At 38.4% G+C, this 26949-nt stretch overlaps 1 protein-coding gene across 4 annotated transcripts in view; it reads left to right on the forward strand.

Moving 5' to 3' along the window:
• The first annotated feature begins 5638 nt into the window (after window positions 1-5638).
• The window catches only part of AMBRA1 (autophagy and beclin 1 regulator 1), a 163103-nt gene continuing 141792 nt past the window's right edge, over window positions 5639-26949 (forward strand). Inside the window, exons 1-9 of one of the 4 annotated variants that reach the window (XM_081939002.1) lie at window positions 5643-5911; window positions 6657-6751; window positions 13946-14182; window positions 14987-15045; window positions 16001-16184; window positions 16720-16892; window positions 18122-18188; window positions 18788-18934; window positions 19214-20292. In XM_081939002.1, the coding sequence (XP_081795128.1) occupies window positions 14048-14182; window positions 14987-15045; window positions 16001-16184; window positions 16720-16892; window positions 18122-18188; window positions 18788-18934; window positions 19214-20292 (1844 nt within the window). In that variant the 5' untranslated portion in view covers window positions 5643-5911; window positions 6657-6751; window positions 13946-14047. Of the gene's footprint in view, window positions 5912-6656; window positions 6752-13945; window positions 14183-14986; window positions 15046-16000; window positions 16185-16719; window positions 16893-18121; window positions 18189-18787; window positions 20293-26949 lie in introns of all 4 variants that reach the window. The other 3 variants (XM_081939003.1, XM_081939000.1, XM_081939001.1) reach the window with 3 other exon arrangements.

Here is a 26949-nt window from a genome sequence, read left to right on the forward strand (position 1 = left end):
ATAGTGTTTGAGCGGCATATTTTCATGCCTGAGCTCCTGATTTTTTTTAGCCATAATTGCCATCAGAGCAGATGTTGGGGAGGGGGGCAAGGAGGTAAAGGGTCCCCTCCCTCTCCCTCAGACCCCCAGGAAGGAAGGAAGGGAAGGGAGGGAGAGGGAAAGGAAAGGAAATGGGAAAGAAGAAAAAGAAAGGAAAAGAGAAGAAAGGAAAAAGGAAAGGAAATGGAAAAGAAAGAAAGGAAAAAGGAAAGGAAATGGGAAAGAAGAAAGGAAAGGAAAAGAGAAAGGAAAGGAAAAAAGAAAGGAAAGGAAAAAAGAAAGGAAAGGAAAAAGTGAAATTAGTGAATTAGTTAATTACATAGTGAAATTAACACCAACAGTAGCATCTCTGTCTAGTTGTATTTATCTTTAAGAAACAAAAAAAAATCAAGCATGGTGATAGATTGCAGAACGGCTTTCAGAAGTGAGTGTCTTATCTGAGCAATATGAAGACCTTTTCTTGAGATTTACTTCAGGAAATCAGAAGAAAGAATAATCACTATGTAGTGAGCAGACTAACCCGATTAGTTCGCTTCCAAAAACTACAGGAAAAACATGATATTATAGAAAAACACAAAAAAGTTCTGGTTTTTTGGCAGCAATCTGCTGTGCAAGTCACTCAGTAGTGATTCATTAGCACTACCTCAGTTATCCTGCATTAAAAAAAAGCTAGCAGAAAGCCCTAACATTAGCTGACTTAGGCTAGCAACATCAAAAGGGCTCTGAAAAAAAAATCCAAAGAGATGAGGATTCTGCTTCCATCATTAAAGAGAGCTGTCAATTTACAATTATCAAAAACAAGATACCATTTATTTGGCTTCTGCACTAATGCATCCTCAAACTTTTGCCCCATATTCATGAGAAGTAGAAATCACAGGATGAAAGGTATGGGACTTGAGTTTATTTATTAGATTTTTATCCCACCTTTATTACTTCATAGGTAACTCAAGAAAGTGAACATACATAATACTTGGGTATGGAGAAAGGAAGGGAAGTGGAAAAGAAAAAAAGGAAAAAGGAAAGGAAAGGAGAAAGGAAAGCAAAAGAGAAAGGAAAGCAAAAGAGAACGGAAGATAGAAGAAGGACAGAAAGGGAAAAGGAAAGAGTGGAATGGTACTGCTCAAAAACCAAGTCTCAAGATCCTGTGGACCCCTTTGGCTCAGGCAGTCCAGTTCCCTGCTGCTTCCCTCTCTCTGCAAAGCGAAGGGATCTCAGAAAGGCTGCCTAGCTCAGAACGGGGCTTCAGACGCAATGCCTGAGAAACCCCGGATGTGCAGGGAAACCCAGGCTACAACCAGCGAATCGCGTTTTCCCAGGAACAAACAAAGCCCCAGAGGACCAATGAGAATTCTCCCTTCTGCAGCGTCATCAGTCTCCGGGTAGAGTCTTCCTTGATTTGACCAGGGACGTGCGGTCAGGGGAGGCAGAGCCTCACCTCTCATCATGAAATAATAATATATAATAATAATATATATTTCCTCCCATCCTTTTTACACGGCTCCCGCTAAGCTCCAGTAAGGAGAGGAGCCTTTGGGGGGTGAAGAGGAAGAGGAGGGAGGAGGAGGAGCGCGCGCAGGGTGGTGCCAGCTGGGCAACCGGCGGAGGCAGGAGGGTTCTCGGAAGCGCCAATAACCTTCCTGCCTCCGCTGTACTTTGAGCGCTCCTCGCGACTGCAATAGACGTCCAGAAGTGGCAGGGGCTGTTGGGCTGGAAGCCCAAACCCCATTAGCCACAAAAGCTGCTTCTAGATGTATATTGCAGTCACGAGGAGTGCACGAAGTCCAGCAGAGGCAGGAAGGTTCTCATCGGTCCCCAGTCGCTTTCGTGGCTTCGTCATCAAGACAAAGTCCGGGAGCACCGACAACATTTCTGCCTCCGCTGGACTTCGTCTTGATGATGTCGATGCAGCTGCCATGCGTGGACGGACAGAGGTAGCCAGAGTGGCGCCGAGGCAGTCCGGCGGACGAGTGACCGAGGATCAGGCTGCCTGATCCTCCATCGCTCGCTCGCTCGCTCTTTCGTCCGCCCGGACCCCTCAGCGCCATTCTGGTTACCTCTATCCGGCCGCGCCCAGCAGCTGTGGCGACATCATCAAGATGAAGTGGCTTGGAGGCGAAGTGCTTTTCAGTGCTTTTCTGTGCGTCTGGCATTTAGGTAGATAGCCAGATGTCCTAAACGCCAGATGCACAGAAAAGCACTGAAAAGCAGCTGCTGTTGGGGATTGCGGAGCGCGAGCCGGCGGACCACGCTCAGGAAGGCGGGAATGGGATCACGTGTGCTGGAGGCTGAGGCAGCCTCAGCCTCCAGCACACGTGGTCCCATTCCCTGCCTTCCTGATGACATCACCAGCCTCACCAGCCATAAACCTCACCGCACGTCACTGGATTTGACCAATCACCAGATAGAGGAGAGAGTTCGGTGCAGAGAGAGGAGAGGGGGGATATTTTCAGTAATATTTTAAGACGTTAAAAAACACTGCACGCAGTTTGAAACTTCTGCGCAGTGTTTTCTTGTTAGGGCAAGGGCAAGACATAGAAGAAGAAGAAAAAAGTAAACAATTTATGCACTGTTCCCTCTAAGCTGTGCGCCTGCGCGGCCACGCAGCTTAGAGGAAACAGTGCATAAATTGTTTACTTTTTTCTTCTTCTTCTATGTCTTGCCCTTTGAAATAGGTTTCCTCTCCATTTATTTCCTCTTTCAGTATTCCATTCTTTGCATTTTCAAAAACAAACCAATTACCATAAATGTCAGCAAGTTTAATTGCTTTATATTCATTTTCCACTTCAATTCTTTGAATTTTAATCCCCTCATTTTGCATTTGGTGAACATCATCAAATTTTCGATCATGTCTTTCTGTTAACTGTTCCAAAAGTTCCAGGTTTTGTTCAATCCTTTCATATGTATTTGTTAATTTTAGTAATTCTGAAAATATTGTCTGCAGGCTTACAGTCTCTCCATTTTCCTGACACTCCGCCATCTTAAACAAAGAGCTCTCGCTTTGAAGGCTTTTTTAAGTTAAAACATGGATTCACAAAAGCCTTTCCCCCCCCCCTCTTCTCTGGTTGAAAACACGCTTCAAAGGGACATTTGGCTTACCCCTATCACTCTGTAATGAGCCGTCAAAACAAACCGCGAAGAAAGGGAAAAGTTCTGCTTGAATACACAAGCTCCAATCAACAAAACCTCCCGGCACGTAGCACTTTTAAAATATTTCTTTTTTTATATCTGTTTTATATTTCAAATTAGAAAAAGAGGTCCAGTCTTTAAATGAATTAAAAAATAATAATACTCACAGCGATGAAAGAGGAAAGCTTGGTCTATAAATCACCGAGAGTCACAGAAAAAAAGATAGAAAAGAAGACTTAAACCGTCCATTTTAAAAAGCTTGTAAATGTTTCATCCATGAAGATAGCATATAAAAAATGGGATAGCCACTGTCCAGAACTGTTGCAAGATTAATTTCGCCGCTTGATTCTTCTATTCTTCAATTTAAATCAATTTTTAAGTTTTTATAGGCAGTCTCTCTTTTAAAACAATGAAGATTCCTCACCAGCTGGAAACACTTTCACTTTCCATTCCTTCTGTTTTGGGGCCGCCTCGACTTCATCAGCCTTGGCTGGATTTTTTGTCACCGGCTTGAATAAATTTCTCTTGCTTCTTTCGGGGATTTTGCGATATCCCCGAGTTCAGCAAGACGTATTCTTCCTGTTCACTGTCTCTACGGGACAGTTTAGATCCGTTTGGACACCCCCCCCCATGGCAAAAGTGTTGATTGTGATCTCAGAGCATTGAGACCGCATATAGTGTTGACGCGACTTCGGCCCCGCTCCGATACATTATGCTTTTTGATTGCATCTCTTAGTTACAAAAATCCCAGTCCCAATTACTTTTGGGTGAGAACTACTTAGTTACTACTAAGTAACTTCTTTATTAAATCAATTTATATGGCTACATACTTTGTGAATGTGACACAGGGCAACTACAATATGTTAAAATAATTAAAATAATATTGGCAAAAAATAAATAATAGTCTCTGAGGATAAATCCAACTAAAGCAATTAAAAGAGACGACATAACAAGCCATCTAACCTCCTGATCCCCAGGCCCTGGAACATATCCGGGTCTTTAATGCTTTACAAAATGTTAGTAGAGTCAAGGCCAATCTGATTTAAAGCTGTATGGAATTGCAAAGAACAGGTGCTACAGCAGAAGATATCCTTCCAAGGTCTCCCAGGATGACATCATTTAATTGAAGGAACCTGAAGCATGTCCTTCCTGTCAGACCTAGTGAGATGAGTAGAGACAACTGAGGAGAAGTGGTCCCACAAATAACAGAGTTCTATGCCATGGAGGACTTTATAGGTAACAACCAGCATCTTGAATTCTACGTGGAGGTACACTGAGTTACTGTACTTCGTGGAGCATAGGTGAAATTGTATTTTGAAGCTTGTTGCTAGATTAAAAAAATGTTGCTAAGAAATTTTTTAAAAAAACTTTTAGAAGATTCCAACCGGACATTTGGATGGCATGGATAGTTATGGTAGCATAAAGTTAAAATTAATGTGGATTTTAAAAATCATTTTAAGATCATTGGTGGTCTCTGGCCTTCATGGTTTTCTTGCAGACCTCTCAATTACCAAACTAGATAACATTATTAATGCTACCATAGTTCAATCCTGGGGTACAAATATTCCCTTCTATTGAAAAACCATTCTATTAGATGTGCCATATTGAGAATATGAAATAGATATTAAGTTTGTGTCAAACATTTATGAGGATCTCAGTACAATAAGTACTCCATAGAAGAAAAACAACAGGCAAAGACAAATGATTAACATACCAGGAATTATTGGAAAAATTATCAAGGGGAATATAAGATTAAATCAAGAGAGCAACGAACTTTCCTGAAAAATAAGTATGTGTACCTTTTTGTTATAAAAAGTAGCAAAATAAAATGCCTAAAAAACGTGAGATGCAAAGCATAGTAATTTTGTCTATAAATTTTCAGTATGTTAGGGAAATAGAATATGCTGAATGTTAAATAAATGTGGGATCCTTGGTAATCTAAGTTTTCTTGCAGACGTTTCAACACCAAACTGGATAACATCACCCATGCTACTATAAGAATATTCAATAAGAAATACTTTTATTCTACATTCTATATTTTATTTTATCAATTAAAATACATTTTCGTATATTAATTAGTTACATCCCCACAGAAATCTTTTAAAAGACAGATGGACAGCCCCATAGCATAACATATTTTAAAATTACACGAGTGAGTTTTCTTTTTAATCAGAAACTATTTTTTTTATCTTTTGAAAGAGAGGAAGGAGAAAGAGAGAAAGAGAGAAAGAAAGAGGGAAACGCGAACGGGGAAGCATTGGTTATTGTTATCTTCAAGCTTTCGCCTTGATAACCCTGATGTTTGGCGAGGATCAAATGACATCAGGACTGAAAGAGCTACATCTTGCAAATCCCGCTTTTCTCCTTCTTCTTGAAGCTCACAGAAACCTCCCTCTCTGAGTCCCGCCCGTCAGCTCCGCTCTGCTTCCGACTCCTCCGCTCGATTGGCTCGGTGCTCGTTCGCGACGGCTCCAGACTCGACTGCGAGGTGCTCGGCTAGGCGCACTGGCCTTGATAGTAACCCGGAGAGGCAACGACGAGAGAAAAAGCTGCATTGGGGAAGGAGAAGGCGGGGGAGATCGTCGCCGGATTTGGGTTGCTTTTCCTCCCCCGCCCCCCCCGAAATCAGGTCCTGGCCCGTTCGGTAACCGTCGCCCCCGTCCCCAAGGGAAAAAAAACAAAACGTCCGGCCGTTTTTGGGGGGCGTTTCAGTGCGCCGCCGGGCCTTGGTCGCTCCCTGCCCCAGGTAGGCTCCGGGCCTAGAGACTCTGGGCCTGCTTCCCCTCCTCCTCTGGGAGAGGCCAGAGTGGCGGTTTTCGAGGGGATGGCAGGGAGGGTTTGTGAGGGCCCAGTGGGCGCCGGAGGTCGAGTCGCCTGGGCTACGAGGCGGTAAGGCCTAGCCTGGCGTCTTAAGTCCTCCAGCCCGCCCACCTTGAGCGTCCGTCCTTCGGTCGAGGAACTTACCCTCGCATCCCCCCTCTCCTCTTTTCCTCGGCCAGACTTTCAGGAATATCGGTGCCATGAATTGGTGGTGGGGAGACTCCTTAGGGCCCACTCGCGGATATTTTCGTGGCGGTCAGCCTCGCTCCGAGCGAGAGGCCTCTCTGTTTTAAGAGGCAAAGCTGGGCTGGCTTTGTTTTTTGAGGGATCTTCTGGCATATTTTAATCCTCCCCCGGTGGGTTTTTGGTTTATTTTTAGCACACGTAAATTACACGTACGTAATCTTTCCTGCTTCCTTCTGTTCTTTTCCTTTTCCTGCTTCTCTGTTTTCTCTTTGAAGGCAGAGATGGATGGGGTGGTTGTTTTGCTCTGGTTCCCGAAGAGAAGAGAGTTTGACCTCCTGCCTTGCTAGAAAAATTCTCACAGGCTTTTCCCCCCTTCTGTTCTCTTTTAGCAAAAGGTGTTTTTTAAAAAAGTGGAGGTAACCCTGTGTGCGTTTATTTTAATGAGAAAACACAGTGAGACATAACCTGTGTGATGACAATTGCAGGGTAGATCGACTGTTCGCCTTTTAAAAGAAGGTTGCTGCTCATTGTGGGACAATAAATGCAATCTCGCCCATCCCAATCGCCCCAACATCATATGGTAAGTTACAATTGTACTGAGGCAGCTTTTTTATATAAAAGGAAACAATGTCCTTTTCTTTAATATCTAATATCATTCCTGCCAGAATGTATACAAATAAAACTTATAAAAAATTGGATCTTTTTGGAACAATTCTAAAATAAGTCCGTCCCCCCAACCATCGTTTTATGATGTAATAATATGAGTTGCAAGGATCCCAGCACTACACCTCAACTGGAAAAAAAAACCTCAATATGTTGCCAGTGGAAAGCTGTTATTTTCCTGTCAGTGTTTTTGCTTTTAATAACACCAGTAAATCTAATAAAACACCCTTAAAGCATAAGAGTATGCTAATACTAACCCTTAAGCAAGAAAGCTTTAATTCTTCTGCTTCAAGGCATTTTGCCCATTATTTATAAAATCCATGTACTTTGAAAGATTGTATAAATAAGCCTTGGGGTTCGATCTAGTCTTGTCTTCTCTTGGATATTATGTAATGTAACGTAGCTTGGGGAATTCTGTGGCAATGATAAAAAGTACAGTTTTTAATATTTTAGATAAAGTACTTGCAAGTACATTTTTGAATGTTGATTCCAGGTATCCTCCTCTCAGCTTTGAATATGCAAACAAAGCAGCTTCGGAGCCATGTGAAGAACAGACCTTTTTCGTAGAACTCTTATCCAGTCTGGTATTTGGTACCAATATTAGAATATAATTCTAAATATTTTCATGTTTTGGAAATTTGATTTTAAGGGGTGGTGGCTCAGCAGTTTAAGATGCTGGGCTTGTTGGCTGGAAAGCTGACAATCCAGGTTCCAGACCTGAGCTCCATGGGATGGGGTGTGGGGTGAGTCCTGTTCTTGCCCCAGCTCCTGCCAACCCAGCAGTTTGGACGCAAGCAAATGTGAATAGATAAATAGGTACCACTTCAATGGGAAGTTAACAGTGCTCTGTGACATCATGCTGGCCACATGGCCACGGAAACATCTTCGAACAGCACTGGCTCAATGGCCTCAAAACAGAGATGAGCACCATCACCTATACCATCACCAATGACTAGCAGAGTAAAATATTCAGGGATCCTTTACATGTATATATTTAAATTGATTTGATGTAAGCTATGTTATTTTTTAAATCATCTTGAACAGTTCCATATTCTCTTAAAATTTTGGAAAAAACCCAAAGGTTTCATGAAACAGAATTCCCCCAGAGACATAGAATACACCCAATCAAAACTTGCAAAATATTCTTCCAGTGGCATGCAGGGAAAAGTTATATCCTAATATTGGCACCAACAACCAGACTGGATAGAGTTCTGTGAAAGAGGTTCTGTTCCAAGTTTGGCAAATAGAATTGAAAGTTGCTTGCAAACAACTTTGTGTTTGAATATTGCAGAGTTGAGAGAAGAATACTTGGAAAGGGCATTCAAAAATAAACTTGCAAGTACTTTACTGGCAATAAACACTTTACTTTTATCTTCACTGAATTTCACTTTGTAATTAGCTCATACTTTTTAAAATTGTGGTCATTTAAAGAACTTTTAGTTTATCTTCCCTAATATTTAATTTAGGTTAGTTATATATCATCTTGAGATTTCATTAAGATGTGGCCAGATGCTTAATCCCATTTAAAAATATATATAATTTTGTATACTGTTTTTATCTTGTTTAAATATTGTTAGCTGTCCAGAGTAATGTATTTGATTTTTAAGTAGTAATTTTATTAAATGTTATTAAGAAGATAAAAGTTAATACAAGCTTAAAAAAGGAATAATAAAAAACAAAAAGTGCAGTAAATAAAAAATAGAAAACAAAACAAGGAAACAATATAGCAAAGAAAAAGAAAAGAAATATATAAAAAATGATTCTGCCCTTCATCATACCAAGTATAAACACTTTTAGTAAATTATCACCTTTAAAATACCACAAAGGATCTCTTCCCATATCTTATCCCTTATCTATAAACAAATCCTTAAACCCTTGTCATTCAGTCTCAGTCAGCAACAGTCCATTAAGGGTTATGAGAGATAACATACCTATTTTAACTTTGATAAATTAAGTAAATTAATTTTATATTCTTTCATTTTTTAACAATCTTGTCTTTAATCCCTTCAAATAATGTCCTAAAACTTTATTTCCTTTCTTTGTTTCTTTTTTTCCTTCTCACAAAATTATTTAAAGTCTTAACCAGTCTCTTGTAAATCCAATATAGGAAAGGTATCCAGGTCACTCTTTGAATTTGTTATTTGTGTATGCCTTTTAATTATTAAGATATTAGCCAGTTTCATTTGTGTATCCAGTGTAGCGTCTTTTTCCATATCATTCTTGTAGCCTGTGATTTTTAAATCCACTCTCAGATCACTCTCAGTTGCGTCTGGTAAAACTTGTTCCTGTTCTATAACTTCTTTTAAACACTGTCTATCTATAAAACTAAGTTCTGGATCTATTGTTGAAAAATATTTGTCAATATGTTCAATGTTTCTGTTTGTTTCTGTTTCTGTTTATTTGGATTTATATGCCGCCCTTCTCCAAAAGGACTCAGGGTGGCGTACAACATTAAAAAAACACACATCCCAAAGTTAAAAAAATTATATACATATCCAAAAAAGCAACCGAATTTAAAAGACAATACATTTAAAATAAGTTGAAATTAACAGGCCAGGCCAGCTTGCTGGAAAAGCCACTTTTTAGGGCGCGTCGGAAGGACCGGAGGTCAGGGATTATGCGAAGCTCCGGGGGCAGCTCATTCCAGAGGGAAGGCGCTCCCACAGAGAAGGCTCTCCCCCTGGGGGTCACCAGCCGACACTGTCTGGCCGACGGCACCCTGAGGAGGCCAACTCTGTGGGATCGTACTGGATGGTGGGAGGCTACTGGTGGCAGTAGGTGGTCTCGCAGGTACCCTGGGCCTAAGCCATGGAGCGCTTTAAAGGTCATAATTAATACCTTGAATGTTAAAATATTTTGCTCTATTCTGTATTAGTAATTTAAATCTAATTTAAATGTTCTCATTTAATTGTAGTCTTTAGTGCCTTCTGGTTCCCTGTAGTGTGCAATTTTCAAAATCACTATCCTATCATTTTTTTAAGGAATTCAAAATAAAAATATTTTCTGACGGGAAAGATTCATTATAACTCATTCTAAAATCTTACTTCAAATTTATCCAAATCCTTAGTCCATTTACAACTTTCTAAAATCAAAGTTTTAATCATCCTTTTGCTGTTTATTCCAGATTTTTTTTAAAAAAGTCCTTAAATTTGTACTTAAAACTTCTTTCACTAACGATTGACAAAAACTCACCAGGTGCTAATGGTTCCAAAGATTCCAAATAGCTGAAAAGCAATTAATAAGCAATTTCTGACTGATTAGAAAAGGAAGTATGTAAACCTAATGCCCATAAAGGTGTCGACTATGGTTTGAGCAAAAATGACTTTCAAGAGCTCTAAACCTACTGGGAACCACAATCTTACAGTCTCCTTACGAGCAGCAATTTATGGAACACTTGTGGGCGATCTCAAGTCTTCACTTTGTAGCAGCATTACAAAGAGCCAATCAACTTGCTGGCTCTTCATTCCACTGCAGTCATCAGTTCCGCTTTTTAGTGTCTTCAGTTTGCCATTTCTTCCCCAGACGCCAGAGTCATGTATTTGAGATGGATGGCCATATAAATTGAATGAATGAATGCTTATTTAACTATCATAATTGAAAGGGTTAAAAAAAGATAAAGCCAATATTATATTAATTGCTGTAAATGATGGCATCGTGTAGTACTGTAGACAGAAAGAATCAGAAGATTAATATTTTAGAACTAAAACATGCATAAATTATTGTTAAATGATGGAATTGGGAAGTATAATTTGCAGAAATGTGTATATAGGCTATTAACCAATGCATTATACCTATACCAAATCAATTGCAAGAGGAAGGAATAGACAAATGAATAATGAATCAATTTTAATAAAGTGAAAAAACCTCTGTACAGTCTAGAATATGAAATTTGGAAGATAACAGTTTGAAAAAATATGTTTTTTAAAAGTTAATAGCCCTTCTGAAGAAATTGCATCTGATTTTAGTGGGATATATTGCTAAATAAACATAGATACAGGTGGTCCTCATCTTATGGCCACAATTTTGACCCAAAATTTCTGTTGCTAAGCAAGACAATGGTTAAGTGAGTTTTGCCCCAATTTACAAACTTTTTTGCCACAGTTGTTAAGCGAATCACCACAATTAGGTGAATCATGTGGTCGTTAAGCAAATCTGGCTTCCCCCATTGACTTTGCTTGTCAGAAGCCAGCTGGGAAGATTACAAATGGTGATCATGTGACCCTAGGACAGTGCAACTGTCATAAATACATGCCAGTTGCCAAGTACTCGATATTTTGATCATGTGACCATAGGATGTTCCAACAATTGAATATGTGAAAAATGGTCATACGTCACTTTTTTAGTGCCACTCTAACTTTCAACGGTCACTAAACAAATAGTTGTAAGTCAAGGAGTACCTGTATGATTGAATGTTGTTCTCTGAAACTCTAGATATGTACTAAAAAGACTTTCTATGAATGCAAAGCATCCACATAGAGAATGGAAAAGTGAGGTATCAGACGTGAGATTCAGGGTACTCAATATATTGGTTGAATTGTCCGCACTTAAATGTAAATTGCTTTTGATGACTGTTTTCCAGAGATGATAGTCTTTTAGACTACGTATTTCATACCTTTCAATATTTTAATCCTTGAAATATGTTCTATAGTTAGGTATCTTGTGTAATATATAGTTTCCTAGTATCTGTGTATTGGAAAGTTCTTTCTGATTGGGAAAGTTTTATTTATTGTCTTCCTTAGTTTGTTCCAACAGAAGCTATTAATAAGAAACTTGTTTACAAAAATGCCTTCTTATGACTGATTTCTCATTTGTCACATTATACTGTTATGAAGTATAGTAAAAGAAAGCTTAATTTTTTTCTATGTATCTGTTTTAGATTATTTTGTTTATCATTCAGAAATGCATTAATTCCTGCTTTACTTGCAGGAGGAAGAGACTATTAATTCCTAATGCCATTTTCTGTAACCAAAGGTTTTCTGTCAGTCTGATCTATGATGAAAAGGTTATATTCTGGACCAGATTGTTTAGAGTATTTTTCAACAGTGGAATATTTAGCCACAATTTGCAATTTTTAGTCAAAGTAAAGATTTAACCATGTTTACATTCAGTTGACAAATTAAGAGAGGACTTAACCATACCCATATTTGGCTAAGAACTCCTCCTGCGACCTATCCGCTCACACAGAGAGGGGCTCCTCCTGGTGCCGTCTGCTAGTCAATGCCAGCGGGCGACACCTAGGAGTAGATCCTTCTCTGTGATGGGCCCAACCCTCTGGAATGACCTCCCCCCTGACATTCGAACTACCACCGACCTCCGTTCCTTCCGGCAAAAGTTAAAGACTCACCTATTTCAATCAGCTGGCCTGGCACTTTCTTAGTTCTACCTCCCGGGGATTTATTCATTTTAATTGGGTTTGGGGTTTTAAAAAGTTTTTAATACACTATATACTATATTTAATATTTATTATTCTATGTACAGTCTTGCAACCTCCTCCACCTACGTATTTAATTATTTAACTGTTTTGTATGTATTTTATAACGTATTTTAGTGACTGTACACCGCCCCGAGTCCCTTTCGGGAGAGGGGGCGGTCTATAAATATGAATAATAAATAAATAATAAATAAATAAATAAGACATGCCAAATATTTATTTCAAGTGCTTTTAAGTTGAAGAAGTTGTTTATTGATATAAAAATTAAATTAGCAACCACATCCTTTCAGAATATATACTATTTATACCACACCTCTATATTTGTATAAGCACTTAAAGTGACTTACAGCAATTAAAAAATAAAACAGCAAACACTAAGTTGATTACACAACCTTTGTACAATTACTAGAATTCTATATTACAGGTTTGGAGACTTTGGATAAAATTTATTTAGGATATAGAATCTGTAAAAATAAAAGTTTGAGCGTTTTGAATTTATTTTACCAGAGAACAGTAAATTCTGCAGAAGGTTGTTTTAAGAACTCTATCAAGTTTGTTTAACAAAGAAAATTTCTCTTGTGGCTAATTAAAAATACTGTCCTTCATAAACAGTTGATGTCTAGGTCAGCAGTTTGTAAGTCCTCAGTGAGATTATGATGGTAATAAGAACTCTCCAGTTTCCTTTTGGTTGTTTATAGAAATCGATATGATTATATTTTTCTGTAAGATTTCATAATCTAATTGAATATTACATTTTACTTTCATTTGTTATGTGGCATCTGTTACATCACCTGTTTCTATAGGCAAAATCTACAAGAAAATTCTGTGAATGAATAATTGACCTTTTATAGAAACAGGAAGCATTAAAATAGAGGACTACATTTTCTATGTGTTTGGCTACATTGCTTATTGAGTGAGATAATTTTGAGGATAAACTCTAAATTTATCTGATTTCATTGTAGATACTACATTGCATGCAAAATATTTCAAAAAAAACAATGCTAATTGATCTCTACCTTTATTGAAATGAAAGACATGATTGGAATGACAATATTACAAAACTACCATGAAATAAATTTTAGATAAAAATCAGGGATTTGCTTTGTTATATATTTCTAATTTAACAATATGTTCTACCACATCCAAATGTACCTTATGTATTTATAGCCTGCCTTTATTAGGTGGCCAACAAGGTAGCAAACATGTGTTACATGGCTTCCTCCTCCTATTTTCTCACAGCAACCCAGTGAATTGCTGTGAATTGGACTGAAAGAGTGTGACTAGCCCAAAGTCATGCTGACTTTCATGGCTAAGGAGGAACTAGAACTCACAGTCTCTTGGTTTCTAGCCTGGTGCTTTAACTGCTAGACCATACTTGGATGGAATTTATATATACTTGGCTGAAACAAAAATGCTTGGATTCTTCTGTGCATTGTTATTTTCAGGCTCCTGTGTGGTGGGCTTAGAATGGAAATGAGAACCTAGGTTTCATCATTCTGCAATTTGAAATGTGTTTCTTTCAACAGGCAGTACATTTAAATTGTCCTTTTGTATAAAGGTGATAAAGAAATCTTAAGGTGACGAGCAGTTAATTGTTAAATGAATGATAAACTGTATGTATTTGTACTGACCCTAGGAAGCTTTTGTCTTAGGCCCTGTTTTGAAATATCTCTTATCTAGATTTCCATGAAGATAGCCTTGCGAGATGTGGATGGCCCTTCTGTAGATCCTTGGCACTTGAGATTGAGTGTCTGTCAGTGACTCATTTTCTGCACTAAAATCATGAAGGTTGTACCAGAAAAGAATGCTGTGCGAATCCTTTGGGGCCGAGAACGGGGAACACAAGCTTTGGGAGCACAGCGTCTTTTGCAGGAGTTGGTGGAAGACAAAACCCGTTGGATGAAATGGGAAGGGAAGGTAAGAGAAGCCACGTAGCACATATTGATTCATCTACTGCCAATAGTGTCCACCATAATTGGCAGGAATTCTAAAGGGCTTTTAATGTTTTTCTGCTTTACATGGAGGCGTGTCAATGAAGAGTCTCAGTCATCCAGATAGAGTTGTCTGGAAATTAAGTCATGGCAACTGGACTTTTCTTCATGGTTTGAAATGTTTTGTTGCTTATCCAAGTAGCTCCTTTAGTTTGAGCCAATTGGTTAGGGGAACCCCTTGTATAGGGACGTTTTGGATTATCACATCCTTAATTATATAAAGAATCTAGTTTTCAGTGAGCTGTGCAGTCTGAGTGTTTTGCCTGTAGATAATTCAGTGTGCTATCTGAACTTGAAGAATTAATAGATTTGGATTAATTGATATCATATACGTGCTGGTTTTAAAGCCTTTATGAAATGATATAACAGAGTTCCCCAACGTTTCCGGCTTTGCGTACTGGCGGGGAGGGAGGAATCAATGGTTCTACTCAAGCAGCTAGCAAGCAAGCACATGCACGCAGCTGCATTTGCACGAGGGGTGTGCATGCTCGCCTAGTGCTCACATAAATGGAGTGTGCACACGTACTTGCTGGCTGTTTCCTCAGCCCGCTTGCAAACCCCTCGGCGTCCACTAGTGGGCCATGGCCCATAGATTGGGGACTCCAGAGGTAACATATGGAAGTTTTAAGAATGTGCCGTTTTCCCAATGTTGATTTTGTAAAGCAAAAATGATAGTACATATAGAAAGTACTTTGAGCTTAGAAACTGTTCTGTACTTTTTAACTTTCAGAAAGTTGAGTTACCGGATAGTCCTCGCTCCACTTTTCTGCTAGCATTCAGTCCAGACAGGTAACATTTATTTGTTTTTTATTATCTTCAAAATATGTTCTGTTTTGGAAAAGATACATTTGGCAAAATAACCAGACTTTTCCAGACTTTGAAAATTTGAAGTGTACTATGCCTTTCCACCAAAGAAATAAAATTTAGAGTGACTGAAGTGAAGAATGAAATGCTAAAATACTATAACCCTATTAACATTATATTCATAAAATAAGAAGTTCAGTATCCAAATTGGTCATTCACTAAATTCTTGCCTAAATTAAAAAAGATGACTTACTATTAGAACTACAGTTGATCCCAGAATTTATGTTGCTAAGTGAGACATTTGTTATGTGAGTTTTGCCCCATTTTACAACTTTTCTTGTCATAGTTGTTAAGTAAATCACTGCAGAGGTTAAATTAATAACATGGTTGTTAAGTGAATCTGGCTTCCCCATTGACTTTGCTTGCCAGAGGTCACAAAAGGGGATCACTTGACTCTGGGACATTGCAACTCTCCTAAGTATGAACCAGTTTGCCAAGCATTTGAATTTTGATCTCGTGACCACAGGAATGCTGTAATGGTTGTATGGGTGAAAAATGGTCATAAGTCATTTTTTTCAGTGCTGTTGTAACTTTCAACAGTCACTAAATGAAATGTTGTAAGTTGAGGACTACCTGTACTACCTTTGGAAAATTCTACAACTCTAGTTTGAATAATCCTCCACATTTAAATTAAAAAGCAGATTAGTTTATCATTGCCCTTTCCTAGTTGAGCTCTCAAAAAGCATTGGACCATAAGCCCATCTTATATTTTCAAGTCAACATGACTGTTATTGTATACATTGAAGTGATGAGAACTCCGGTTTAAGGTTTTTGGAGGTTTCAAGTTGGGGAGGACTAATTTGGTTGGAGTTATTGCTGTGATGTTTCTCCTGCTATCCTCCTGAATTAACTCCTTACGGTGTCTTCCCCCTCCCCAAAGGACTCTCATGGCATCAACTCATGTGAACCATAATATTTACATCACAGAGGTGAAAACAGGCAAGTGTGTTCACTCGCTAGTTGGACATCGACGCACACCGTGGTGTGTAACTTTTCATCCCACTATCCCAGGGCTTATTGCTTCAGGGTGCCTCGACGGAGAAGTTAGAATCTGGGATTTGCATGTAAGTTCTTTCTAGTGCACATTTATTACTCCTTTTATGCATGGATGGTTTGGTCATGGGGGAAGTTACTGCTTTTAAGAGTACATTCCTTTCCACTCTAAATCTGTAAAAAAACATCAGGTGGGTTCTGGATTGGTTTTATATATTTAAAAAGTCTTCCCATAAAACTCTGTGGCATGAACGGGTATTTTTCCATGATTATTTTTCCTTAGTGCAGAAGAGCTGAAATGTTTGTGTCGACTCAAGTGATCTTTTTCTCATTTCTCTGGAATGTGTGATAATTCCTAGACAATATAACTTTTACAGACAATATATTGCAATGCGCTTGTGGTAAATGAGGTAAAGAATCCTAGTTTCACTATGCAGGATGGGGGCTTGTGATAAAAAAAAAAAGAAAGGATATGTGCTGGTCCTTATTATTCAATTCTAGATTTAACTAAAGGTGAGAATAGAAACATGTTTTGGACAGGTTATTTTTGTTTTGACCTTTCTTTGTTTCAAAACCTTTGGTGACTCTACACTGACTTGCTCTAAGGGTGGAAGTGAGAGCTGGTTTACAGATAGCAACAATGCCATTGCATCCTTGGCTTTTCATCCAACGGCTCAACTTCTGCTAATTGCAACAGCCAATGAGATTCACTTCTGGGACTGGAGTCGCCGGGAGCCTTTTGCAGTTGTGAAAACAGCTAGTGAAATGGAACGAGTCCGGTGAGTAATCTTGGGAGTATATCTAGTTAACAAGGAAGTAGAGGAGTAACTGTAGTTAGGAGAAATCCTCAGATAAAAGCACTTGAGGTATATTTGTAGATCAAAAAATGAGAATGAGTAACTGACAAACTGGATGTACTACGGGAGATTGTTTATATTGGCTTCGGTGTTAAATTTGTTATTAGCACATATTGATAGTTTGTAGTTTGGAAATTATCAGGGAAGGACACATAATTTATTCTAAGTTTTCCAAAGGAAGAATGTATTCAAAAGTGGGGGTTAATACTCCAATTTGAGATTAAGCAATAGTCCTATTCAAATTCATAGCTGCAACTGCCTACTGTTATATTTCTTTATCTGAAATGAAGTGAGACTCTGAGACAGTATTGCTTATCTATATCAGAGAGGTATGCCATTTTTAATGAGTTTCAACTCACCTATCCTGTTACACTTCTTTAACAACTATAGCCTTTCACAAGTAGTGCAGCAAAGTAGTTGGGCAATAGTATGCGATATGTTGAGTGACATAGCAGAAACTGAGGCATATAAAATATGCAGGTGGGCATGAATATTTATTAAATGAAAATATTAAACTATAAAAAGGCAGTTACTTTAGTGATTAATATTACTCTGGATATTTTGTTAGCCAGAGGCATCAAAAGCCCAACTATCTGGCTGATAGAATCAAATGGCAGCCTACGTCTTGGTGAACCTGAAAACTAAAGACTGCTTGAAACTGCTCTGCAAAGATTTTGCTTACCTAGGAGCTAGTGTTTGAAAGGAGACAAACAAATGAATGAAATGGGTTGTTCTTTTGGAGGCTGTCCTTTAGGTTAAGCTAATAAAAGCTGTAAAATAATAGGTGATCCCAATAACAATTCTACAATTACCCAATGCACAAAAGACCTAAATGCATCATGTTGAATTAAATTAACTAACGTTAATTTTTGAAATGATAATTTACTTTAAACAACTTTAAGCAAAAAAATGTAAGCTAGAAGCATTGCTGAAATATAGGGGGGTTTATGTCTGTGTGTGTATAGCTGACTGAAACGATAACTGAAAATATTTGTCGAAGTATTGCTGCTTAGAGAGTTAGATGCACTCTAATTTCCAAAATCAGGCCCTTTTCCCCCCCAAAAAAACTAGAAATGTGGCAAGTTTATTATAACTTGTAGATATTGGCTTGAACAGCTTGCGTTAAAATTAAATCTTCCTTTCTATTTCAGACTAGTACGATTTGATCCTCTTGGGCATTATTTACTTACAGCAATTGTTAACCCTTCCAACCAGCAGGTAATTGTTTGTGAATCATTTGGAATTAGATATTCTCTCTGTGCAAAGCTAGAAGTTTTGGATGTAGCATGAAGATGCTTCATAGTATAGTTCTCGGAGTTATTAATTTAGTGTATGTATTATTGTATGTATGTTATTTTTTAAACAGACTGATCTGGAATAGCATGATCCAGAATCATTAAAGCTGTAGGTTGTAATCTTGAAGCATTTGAACGGGTGACTACTGGATAATCCATTTTAGTCTTTGGTACAGAATGGGAGGACCCAATAAAAGACAAGCTTATATATAACTAATGCATGAAATGTATGGCTGAGCTAATAGGAATAATTTCACTACCATATTGCAATGTTTGTTGGCTATCTTTGTGTTGATCATTGGTTGAGCCATATTAACTGCATTACTCTCTTTGAAAGAACTGTACTATATTTTTGTGGGAATTTACAGCGTTATTACATGGAATTTTCTGAATCTAACCTGACCATTTTAATAAAAGATTGTTAGTAATTCTATCCAACTCAAGAAAAGCATTTATCTTTCTAACTGTTTGAGGGGTTCTCCCCCCCATGAGTTGATTGATTGTGTGCACTTTATTCTGCAGAATGATGAAGAGGTGGAAATACCTGTGGATAGTACAGAAATACCACATTATCGTCAACGTTCCATTCTCCAATCTCAACCAGTGAGACGCACACCACTCCTTCATAATTTCCTGCATATGCTGTCATCACGCTCTTCTGGTATCCAGGTGGGAGAGCAAAACGCCATGCAAGACTCTGCTACTCCCTCCCCTCCTCCTCCTCCTCCTCCTCCTCCTCCCCCACCCCCACCCCCTCCTCCTCCTCCTCCTCCTCCTCCACCACCACCACCTCCTCCAGCTAGTGAAACCTCTAGAGCATCTGCCTATAACGGCCTCAATGAGCCTGTCAATTACCCCTCAGTAAAATGTTGCCAGCATCTGGGGGTTTTGTGCCTTTGCAGGCGACGTTCTAGTGCAAGACTTCCATCTTCTCTCTTCCCATCCCAGGACAACGCCCCTTCCACATCCTCTGGGTCCACTGGCACTTCCTTTTCTTCTGTGCAAATGGAACCTTACCAACCCCAGGAGCAGGCATCTTCAGCACAGCAGGAGCAGGGACTCCTTAATCGACCATCTGCTTTCAGCACTGTTCAGAGCAGTACTGCTGGCAACACCCTGCGCAACTTTAGCCTGGGCCCCACTCGTAGATCCCTTACTGGGTCTTTGTCAGGCCATCCGTCCAGGATCCACCCAAGACAGATGGCCTCAGGGTTGGAGGGTTCTGAGTGGACTCGAACAGTGTTGAATATGGGCCCTCACTCTGAGTTGGAAGGTATGCCTCCTCCTAGAACCAGTGCCTCTTCAGTGAGTTTGTTGTCGGTGCTGAGACAGCAGGAAGGAAGTTCCCAATCCTCTGTATATACTTCAGCTACAGAAGGGAGGGGTTTCCCAGCTCCTGAAGCTGAAGCAGAAAGCACCAGTAGTACTGGCCCAAACAATCCAGCCAGCCTTCGCAATGAGCTTCAATGTGACTTGAGGCGGTTCTTCTTGGAATATGATAGGCTTCAAGAACTAGATCAGGGGATAAGTGGTGAACCTAGTCAGTCACATCAGGCCCAGGAAATGCTTAATAACAACATTGAGCCTGATAGGCCTGGTCCTTCTCATCAACAGACCCCACATAGCAGTGAAAACAATTCCAATTTGTCACGGGGGCATCTGAACCGCTGTCGCGCCTGTCACAACCTGCTGACTTTTAACAATGACACACTTCGCTGGGAAAGAAGCACACCCAGCTATGCACCAGGGCAGTCCCAAAGCACATTTGAGGGGGTGCCATCCAGCAGTAGCCAGCTACCGCCACCTGAGAGAATGGAAAGCCGAACGTCTCCCTCTAGCAGGCTGCCCCTGAGAAGATCTTCTAATCCTCAAGAGGAAAGGACTGTGAGAGGGGTCTTTAATCAAGAGACGGGTCACTGGGAAAGAATTTACAGCCAATCTGCTTCAAATAGACCTGAGAATGTATCACAGGACGCCTTAAACCAGGAAATGCCTGAGGAAATTTCAGAGGAGGATTCACTCAGGAGGTAAGACTGCTAGATTTTTCTAGCTAGATTCCATCTTGATTTGTCTTTGAAGCCCCACCAAGTCTGACCTAAGTGTTCTAATATAAAAGAGAAAACACTCTTATCAAAATAATTTGATATTTGCATGAAGGACTATTTTTAAAGGAGGATTTTTAAAGGCTTTGAAATGTAAGAAATTAAAATGGTGCAAGGAAAAAGATGAAACTTTCTAGGAGAAAGTGACTTCTATTCAAATCTTAAGTTATTGAGAGACTTTGCTTGGATCAGCTATTTTTTTTTTACAATAATTACCATGTTCTTCTGTTATGTGATAATTATTTTAATTGTAGATTTAACAGTAGAGTTGAGAAAATAGTTCAGCTAGTATAAGTTTGATCATATTTAAAGGAAGAAAAATAGCTATCTTGGTATCTTCTGTAATAATTAAAAATAGTGCTTTTGCTTTCCTTTTTCTGTGGAATCGGGTACTACATTTAATATTTTATACTTGCACTTTCAGTATTGATAATAAAATAACCAGATACTCTAAAATTCACATCTCAGTAATTTTCTACTCTGCTTCTTTAATTTTTTAGTGAAATGAGATTTTTTTGCCCTAAATTTATCTAGTGTTAATGTTGTCAGGTTAATGTTGCTTTGTTTTACATTAGTAACTAATCTCAACTCTAGACCAATTTCTGTAAATTGTGCATTAGTTTTCTCTCCCACCTCACATTTGGCCTGCAATATTGCATCAGTGCCAAACAATTACTTAATAGTAATTGTTCCCCTCAGACAGAACTGAGCTGTTCCCCTCAGACAGAACTATTGATGTGTCTCATTCATGACCTGGGTACAGATTTCATCAATATTTCTTGGAAGATCCTATGATATATTGCAGGAACACAGTGGTGTATAGAGGATTTATTCAATTTCAGTTCTATATTGCTTCTTTTCAATGTTGTATAATTTGTTTATTAAGTAATGCAGTTATTGGAATGGTAACAGCGAGTTTATTTAGATAAACTAATGAAAACAGGTTGTGTTTGATATCTCTTTGGGTCTGGTTTCCTTGAGCAGGTTTGTCAGTTTAAGAATTTACATGTTTGGTAACCATATGTCTTCACAGGTGAATGGAATTAATGATGGCTAAATGAAGGCTGTGTGCTGTATCATGTTTTACAGAGTAGCCATGTGTGAAGAAAATTCTGATCTTTGAGCAATCTTGTTTAATTATCTTAGGCTAATCACATAGTGTTTAATAAGCTTCTAATTGGTTTTCATAATTGACTTCTTGGTCTTATTTTTTTAACTGGAGGATATAACTTAGAACCTTATTAAAAAGAGCATATGTACCCATCCACAGAGTTTAATTTGAAAGCATCTGGATTCTATGCATATAACTTCTGATTTAGCCTTGGGATTTTGGAACACAGGCAAATGTATTATGCAAGATTTTGAGGATGCATACACATTAAGATGAAATAAGGCCATATGTTTGCCTTCGTGCAATAAGGGTGTGAAATTTTAATTTTCTCCAGTGATCTTCAGACTGATGGTGCTTGAAAGATAGGACTATTTGCTTACAGATGTTTTCATCATCTGCCTCTCTATATCTGTTGGACCCAAAGGTGATTGTGCTATGCAGATATATGTGTTACTGCATAGAGTATTTAAGGGTGATGATAGTGGACCAGAGGAAAATAATTGAGTAGCATACATGAACTATAAGTCTTTCAGCCTTCGTTCTCATCTACACATTTTTTATTTAGATGAATCTTTCACTCTGTTCTGTAGAATTTACTTCTATGCATGTATACCTAGGATTGTAAAGAACAAAGCCTATAATTAACTTCCATATTACTATATATTTGCAATATACTCTAATATAGTACAGACATTCTAATGTTGAATTATAGATACTTGCAGGTTTGACTGATTGCAGATTTTCTTTTAACTTAAAGTAGTACTATCTAATTCACATTTTCAGATTATTTATAACTATGTTTTATATGCGGCTCCATCCAACGGGACCCAAGGTGGGTTAAAAAAACCGTAACATTAAAAAAACTCTGTAACAAACAACAGCTAAATAATAACTGCATCCTGAAGGACAGCCACAATATCTAAACACATAGTGGGAGCCCCCCTCTCCCCCCAATCATCAGTTTATTCCCAAACCTTTCCCCAAAAGCAAAATTTTAATGGCTTTCTGAAAAACCAGTGGACTAGGAATGCTTTTCCAAAAACGGGAGTCTCTATTGAGAGGGGTCTGAAGATGACAGTTCCTAATAGAAGGGACCTAGACAAGGCACTTTTCCCCCTATCGCCCAGTTCATTGGGAAAAAGTAGTCACAAAATACACAGGTCCTAAGTCATATTGGGTTTTGAAGGTGATAGCCAGAACTTTGAATTGCACATAGTAAAAGCTTCTGAAGATTAAGACGTTTTTCCATTTATTTGAGATGATAATATTGCTGAACCTGTGGTCAGCTTTCTTGAATAAGTTAATATTAAAATACTAGGCTTCCACTGAAACAGAAAATAAGAAAGGTGATCTGAGGACAAGTTGGAGAAGAAAGGAAAAAGGATAATACCCTAGACTTTTACTGTCTTGAGTTTAACTGTAATTCGGAATAAGACATGCAGAAAAGGAAAATTAAAGGAATCTATATTTGTTGTTTCTTTCCTCTCTCTTCCTGAATTTTATGTTGCTCATCTAGAAACAATATTTATTTGGAATGAAAAACATGAACATCAATATGCTCAAAACTAAGAGGCATTGGCAAAAAATCAATAAAGTGGTGACAAATGAAGGCATTAAACCTCCTCTATCAAAGTGATGACCAGAATCTTGTCCTAGTGGACCACCGCTAAAGTTTGAGCCAGCAAGGTACTGCAGCTACCAAAAAGTGAACCCAGTTCTAGGCTGCATCAGCGGATAGCGTCAAGATCACGAGAAGTACTACTGTATATGCATAGAGCCAGTTTATCCAATTCTCTTTCTACTTCTCTGCCTTGGACTCCTGACTTCCTCTCTAAATTTTCCACTTTTGTCACTAATTTGTTTTACCTTTCCAGATATTTTATTAACATCTTCTTTCATTACTTGTCTTAGTTGTACAAATCTTTCATTTGTTTTTAAAAATATCACTTTCCCCCCATCTGACCAAATTTATTTATCAGTAAAAAAATTCCGAAGTGTATCTTGTGTAATTGCAGGTTAATCTGGTGAGTCTCTTCCGTCCTGTTTTATCATTTTTCTAATAGTCATTTTTAATCTAAAAGCAAAAAATGTCCCAGGTAGACAAGATAGAAAAATACAAGCCTTCCCTCTTACAAATAGAAATGTCTCCATAGTAACTCAGCCTCACATCTGAGTTTTTGCTTTACCTTTTGTTATGCAGAACTTTAGAAATGATTAAGAAATATTCTTATGCATTGCTGTTATCTTTAATTAACTTAGTAATGGCATAAGTATTGTTAACTAATTTATACATGCAAGTAATGTCCTTGACTAATGACAATTGGAAGAATTTCCATCATAAGTAGGTGGGGTCATAAAATGAATAATCATGTGACTAAATCCAATTTTGCAACCATTTTAACCACAGTTAACTGAATCCAGATGTCCCAGTTGATTTTTTTAAAAATTATTATCAGAAACTGGCTTAGAAGATTGCAAATCACCAACAGGACACCACAACTGGTTATAAATGTGAGCCAATTGCAAAGAATCCAAATTGCAGTCATGTGTGGGAAGAGTGGCAGATGTCAGAACCTGGGGGTAGAGTTAAAAGAAAAATCAGCATAGAATCCCTACGTAGCCACAAGCGAACTAAAACCTCTCTTGGATTCTGTTGTCCCTTATCTAATCCCAAGGAACTCCTCGTAGTTAGTTGGGAAGATTCCTATGCATACGGATGATTAATGATAAATCAGTTTTAATTGGACTTTCATGTGTGGACCTGATTTTTCACACCTGAAATCATGTGACCCCAGAGATGGTGCAATGCTTGTAATTATCATTCAGGATGGCTCTCTGTGGTGGTGGGCTGCCCCAGATTTCCTGGAACATTCAGATACAATAATTGTGTACATACTGGTAATTTAGTAGGGCAGCATGGTGAACTGCATTGGAAGGTTGAAATGTGATTAGTTGTGACATAGTATAAGAACTTCCTATATTCACAAGAACTTTCCTTGAATTCCTATATTGCCAAAAGGATTTGCTCACCTGCCTTTACTCGCATATGAACTTACTGTAAGTGATATCCCATTCCTAATCCATAGGGTTCAATATGACGTCGGTCCACCCTTTGCAGCTATAACAGCTTCAACTCTTCTGGGAAGGCTGTCCACAAGGTTTAGGAGTGTGCGTATGGGAATTTTTGACCGTTCTTCCAGAAGCGCATTTGTGAGGTCACACACTGATGTTGGACGAGTTTACGTGGCCTACCACTTTGTGGCTGAGTTGCTGTCGTTCCCAAACACTTCCACATTCTTATAATACAGCTGACAGTTGACTGTGGAATATTTAGGAGGGAGGAAATTTCACGACTGGATTTGTTGCACAGGTGGCATCCTATCACAGTTCCACGCTGGAATTCACTGAGCTCCTGAGAGGACCCATTCTTTCACAAATGTTTGTAAAAACAGTCAGTATGCCTAGGTACTTGATTTTATACAGCTGTGGCCATGGAAGTGATTGGAACACCTGATTCTGATTATTTGGATGGGTGAGCGAACTTTTGGCAATATAGTGCATTTGGTTTAAGTTCTTGACAGGTGCCACATGCATGCCCACATACACTTCAAATTACATTCTTTCATCCCCTGCAATTTTATGTTATTAGAATGTTTTTCTGCTTTCAAACCAGCAGAGGGCACATTTCTCAAACTTTAAACGGTAAGTCAATAAATGTTTCTTCTAATTATGGTATCACAATACTGCTGTAAAACAGAATTTAAGAGCTAAAGCATTCTGCTATTTCTTCAGGAAATACGCTTTGAGTATTTTTCTTCATTGTCTCTTTCATAGAAAGAGAAATTTAGTCTGACGTGATTTATTTTATCTGCATCTGTAATAGCAGCTTGTGCATTACATGAATGTACAAATTTCCTAGCCCTTCTTTTCCTTTTAGACTTCTGTCCTGGTATATTAAAAAAATCGTTCTGATCAAGGTAGTTAATATAAAAACGCGATTGTAAAACAGACAAGTAAGAAAGGATTTACAATTGGGAATTGTCATGACTGCAAAATATTCTACAAGATTTTTTTTAAAAATGAGTGAACAAGAACAGTAAAATGTGGGAAATGGCATTTTGTCTATTCCCAGTGATGCTAACATACTGCTCGGGGAGGAAAAAGAAGCTTGAATTTTTCCAGTTATTTCATCTTTTTGCTAATTGTATTTGAGCAAACTTTTTCACCATTGTAGCTTCCTGTCGTATTTTAAAAATCGTATGTCTACTATTTCATTATTTCTTTATTTCGGTTCTTTCTATTGTTCAGATTTGTTGGGAGTACGTATGGTTCACTTTCATAAAGGATAATAGAGGGCATCATGTTACCATGTGCATCACTTGGGTGTGGCAGCTCAAAATCTGAGCTACTCTTTTTCTAGATGTAGTCATTCCGTCATCAAACCCAAGGTAGAAATAGGAAGTTTTACACAGTCACTCTAATCATAGCTTAAATGGTCCAGCTTAAATGATCTGTGTCATTCTGAACTAAGCTTCTGCAGTTTCCAAGGTGCAAAAACATCCTAAAAGAAAACAAATGTTTATTTTATTTATTTAGTTCTATGTGAACCACCTGTCAGGATAAAGAAGTAGCTTTCAAGTAATGTCAACATTAGGTAAAAATGGTAAAAATACTTACAGCCATTGTTATTGGAGTCTTCTCTCTTCAGGGATTTTTCACACAGAACAGTTGGTGTTAAGAGCCTATTTTGGGAAGAGGATAATTTTTTAGAATTGTCAAAAACATTTTCCTTATTTTTTCATAATCAACAGATATTTTAATCAGATTTACATAACTTGAATAAGCAAGTGGGTTGTTACATGTTGTCCTCGACTTATGACCACAATTGAGTCCCCAAATTCCATTGCTAAGCAAGACTGTTATTGAGTTTTGCCCCATGTTATGTTTTTTCTTGCCACAGTTGTTAAGTGAATCAAAGCAATAAGCAGTAGTTATATATTATGAATGTGTATGAATTTTATTTGGAATGTGTTTGAATGAAATGGTGTAATACTCCAGATAGCTATCTTTTCAGACTTTCTGACTGTTCAGAAAAAAAAGTCCCTGATTATTATGGAAGCGGAAGAGGTATGCCATGATGCTGAACCTATGGCATGCGTGCCAGATATGGCACATAGAGCCCTCTCTGTGTGCTTGCATGCAGTCTCTCCAGCCCAGCTCCAATCCCGTTTCTCCATCGTGTTTCACTCAATCAGTTCCAACTTCTCGTGAAAGAAAAAGATCTCACAAAGTTGGAATTGATTGAGTGAACTTTTTCACTCATGTGCTTCACAATGGGGGAGACAGGGTCCCGTCCTCCTCTTGAAGCTTATTACGACGCAGAGCCACATGTGACCCTGAGTTGGCTTGGCAAAAAAAAAAAAAAAAGCAGTTGCTTTTCCTGCAGAGCTGCCTGTATTGGGATGCCCCGC

Source organism: Natrix helvetica (genome assembly GCF_964273705.1).
Source record: "Natrix helvetica genome assembly, chromosome: 1".
NCBI classification, from domain to species: Eukaryota; Metazoa; Chordata; class Lepidosauria; order Squamata; family Natricidae; genus Natrix; species Natrix helvetica.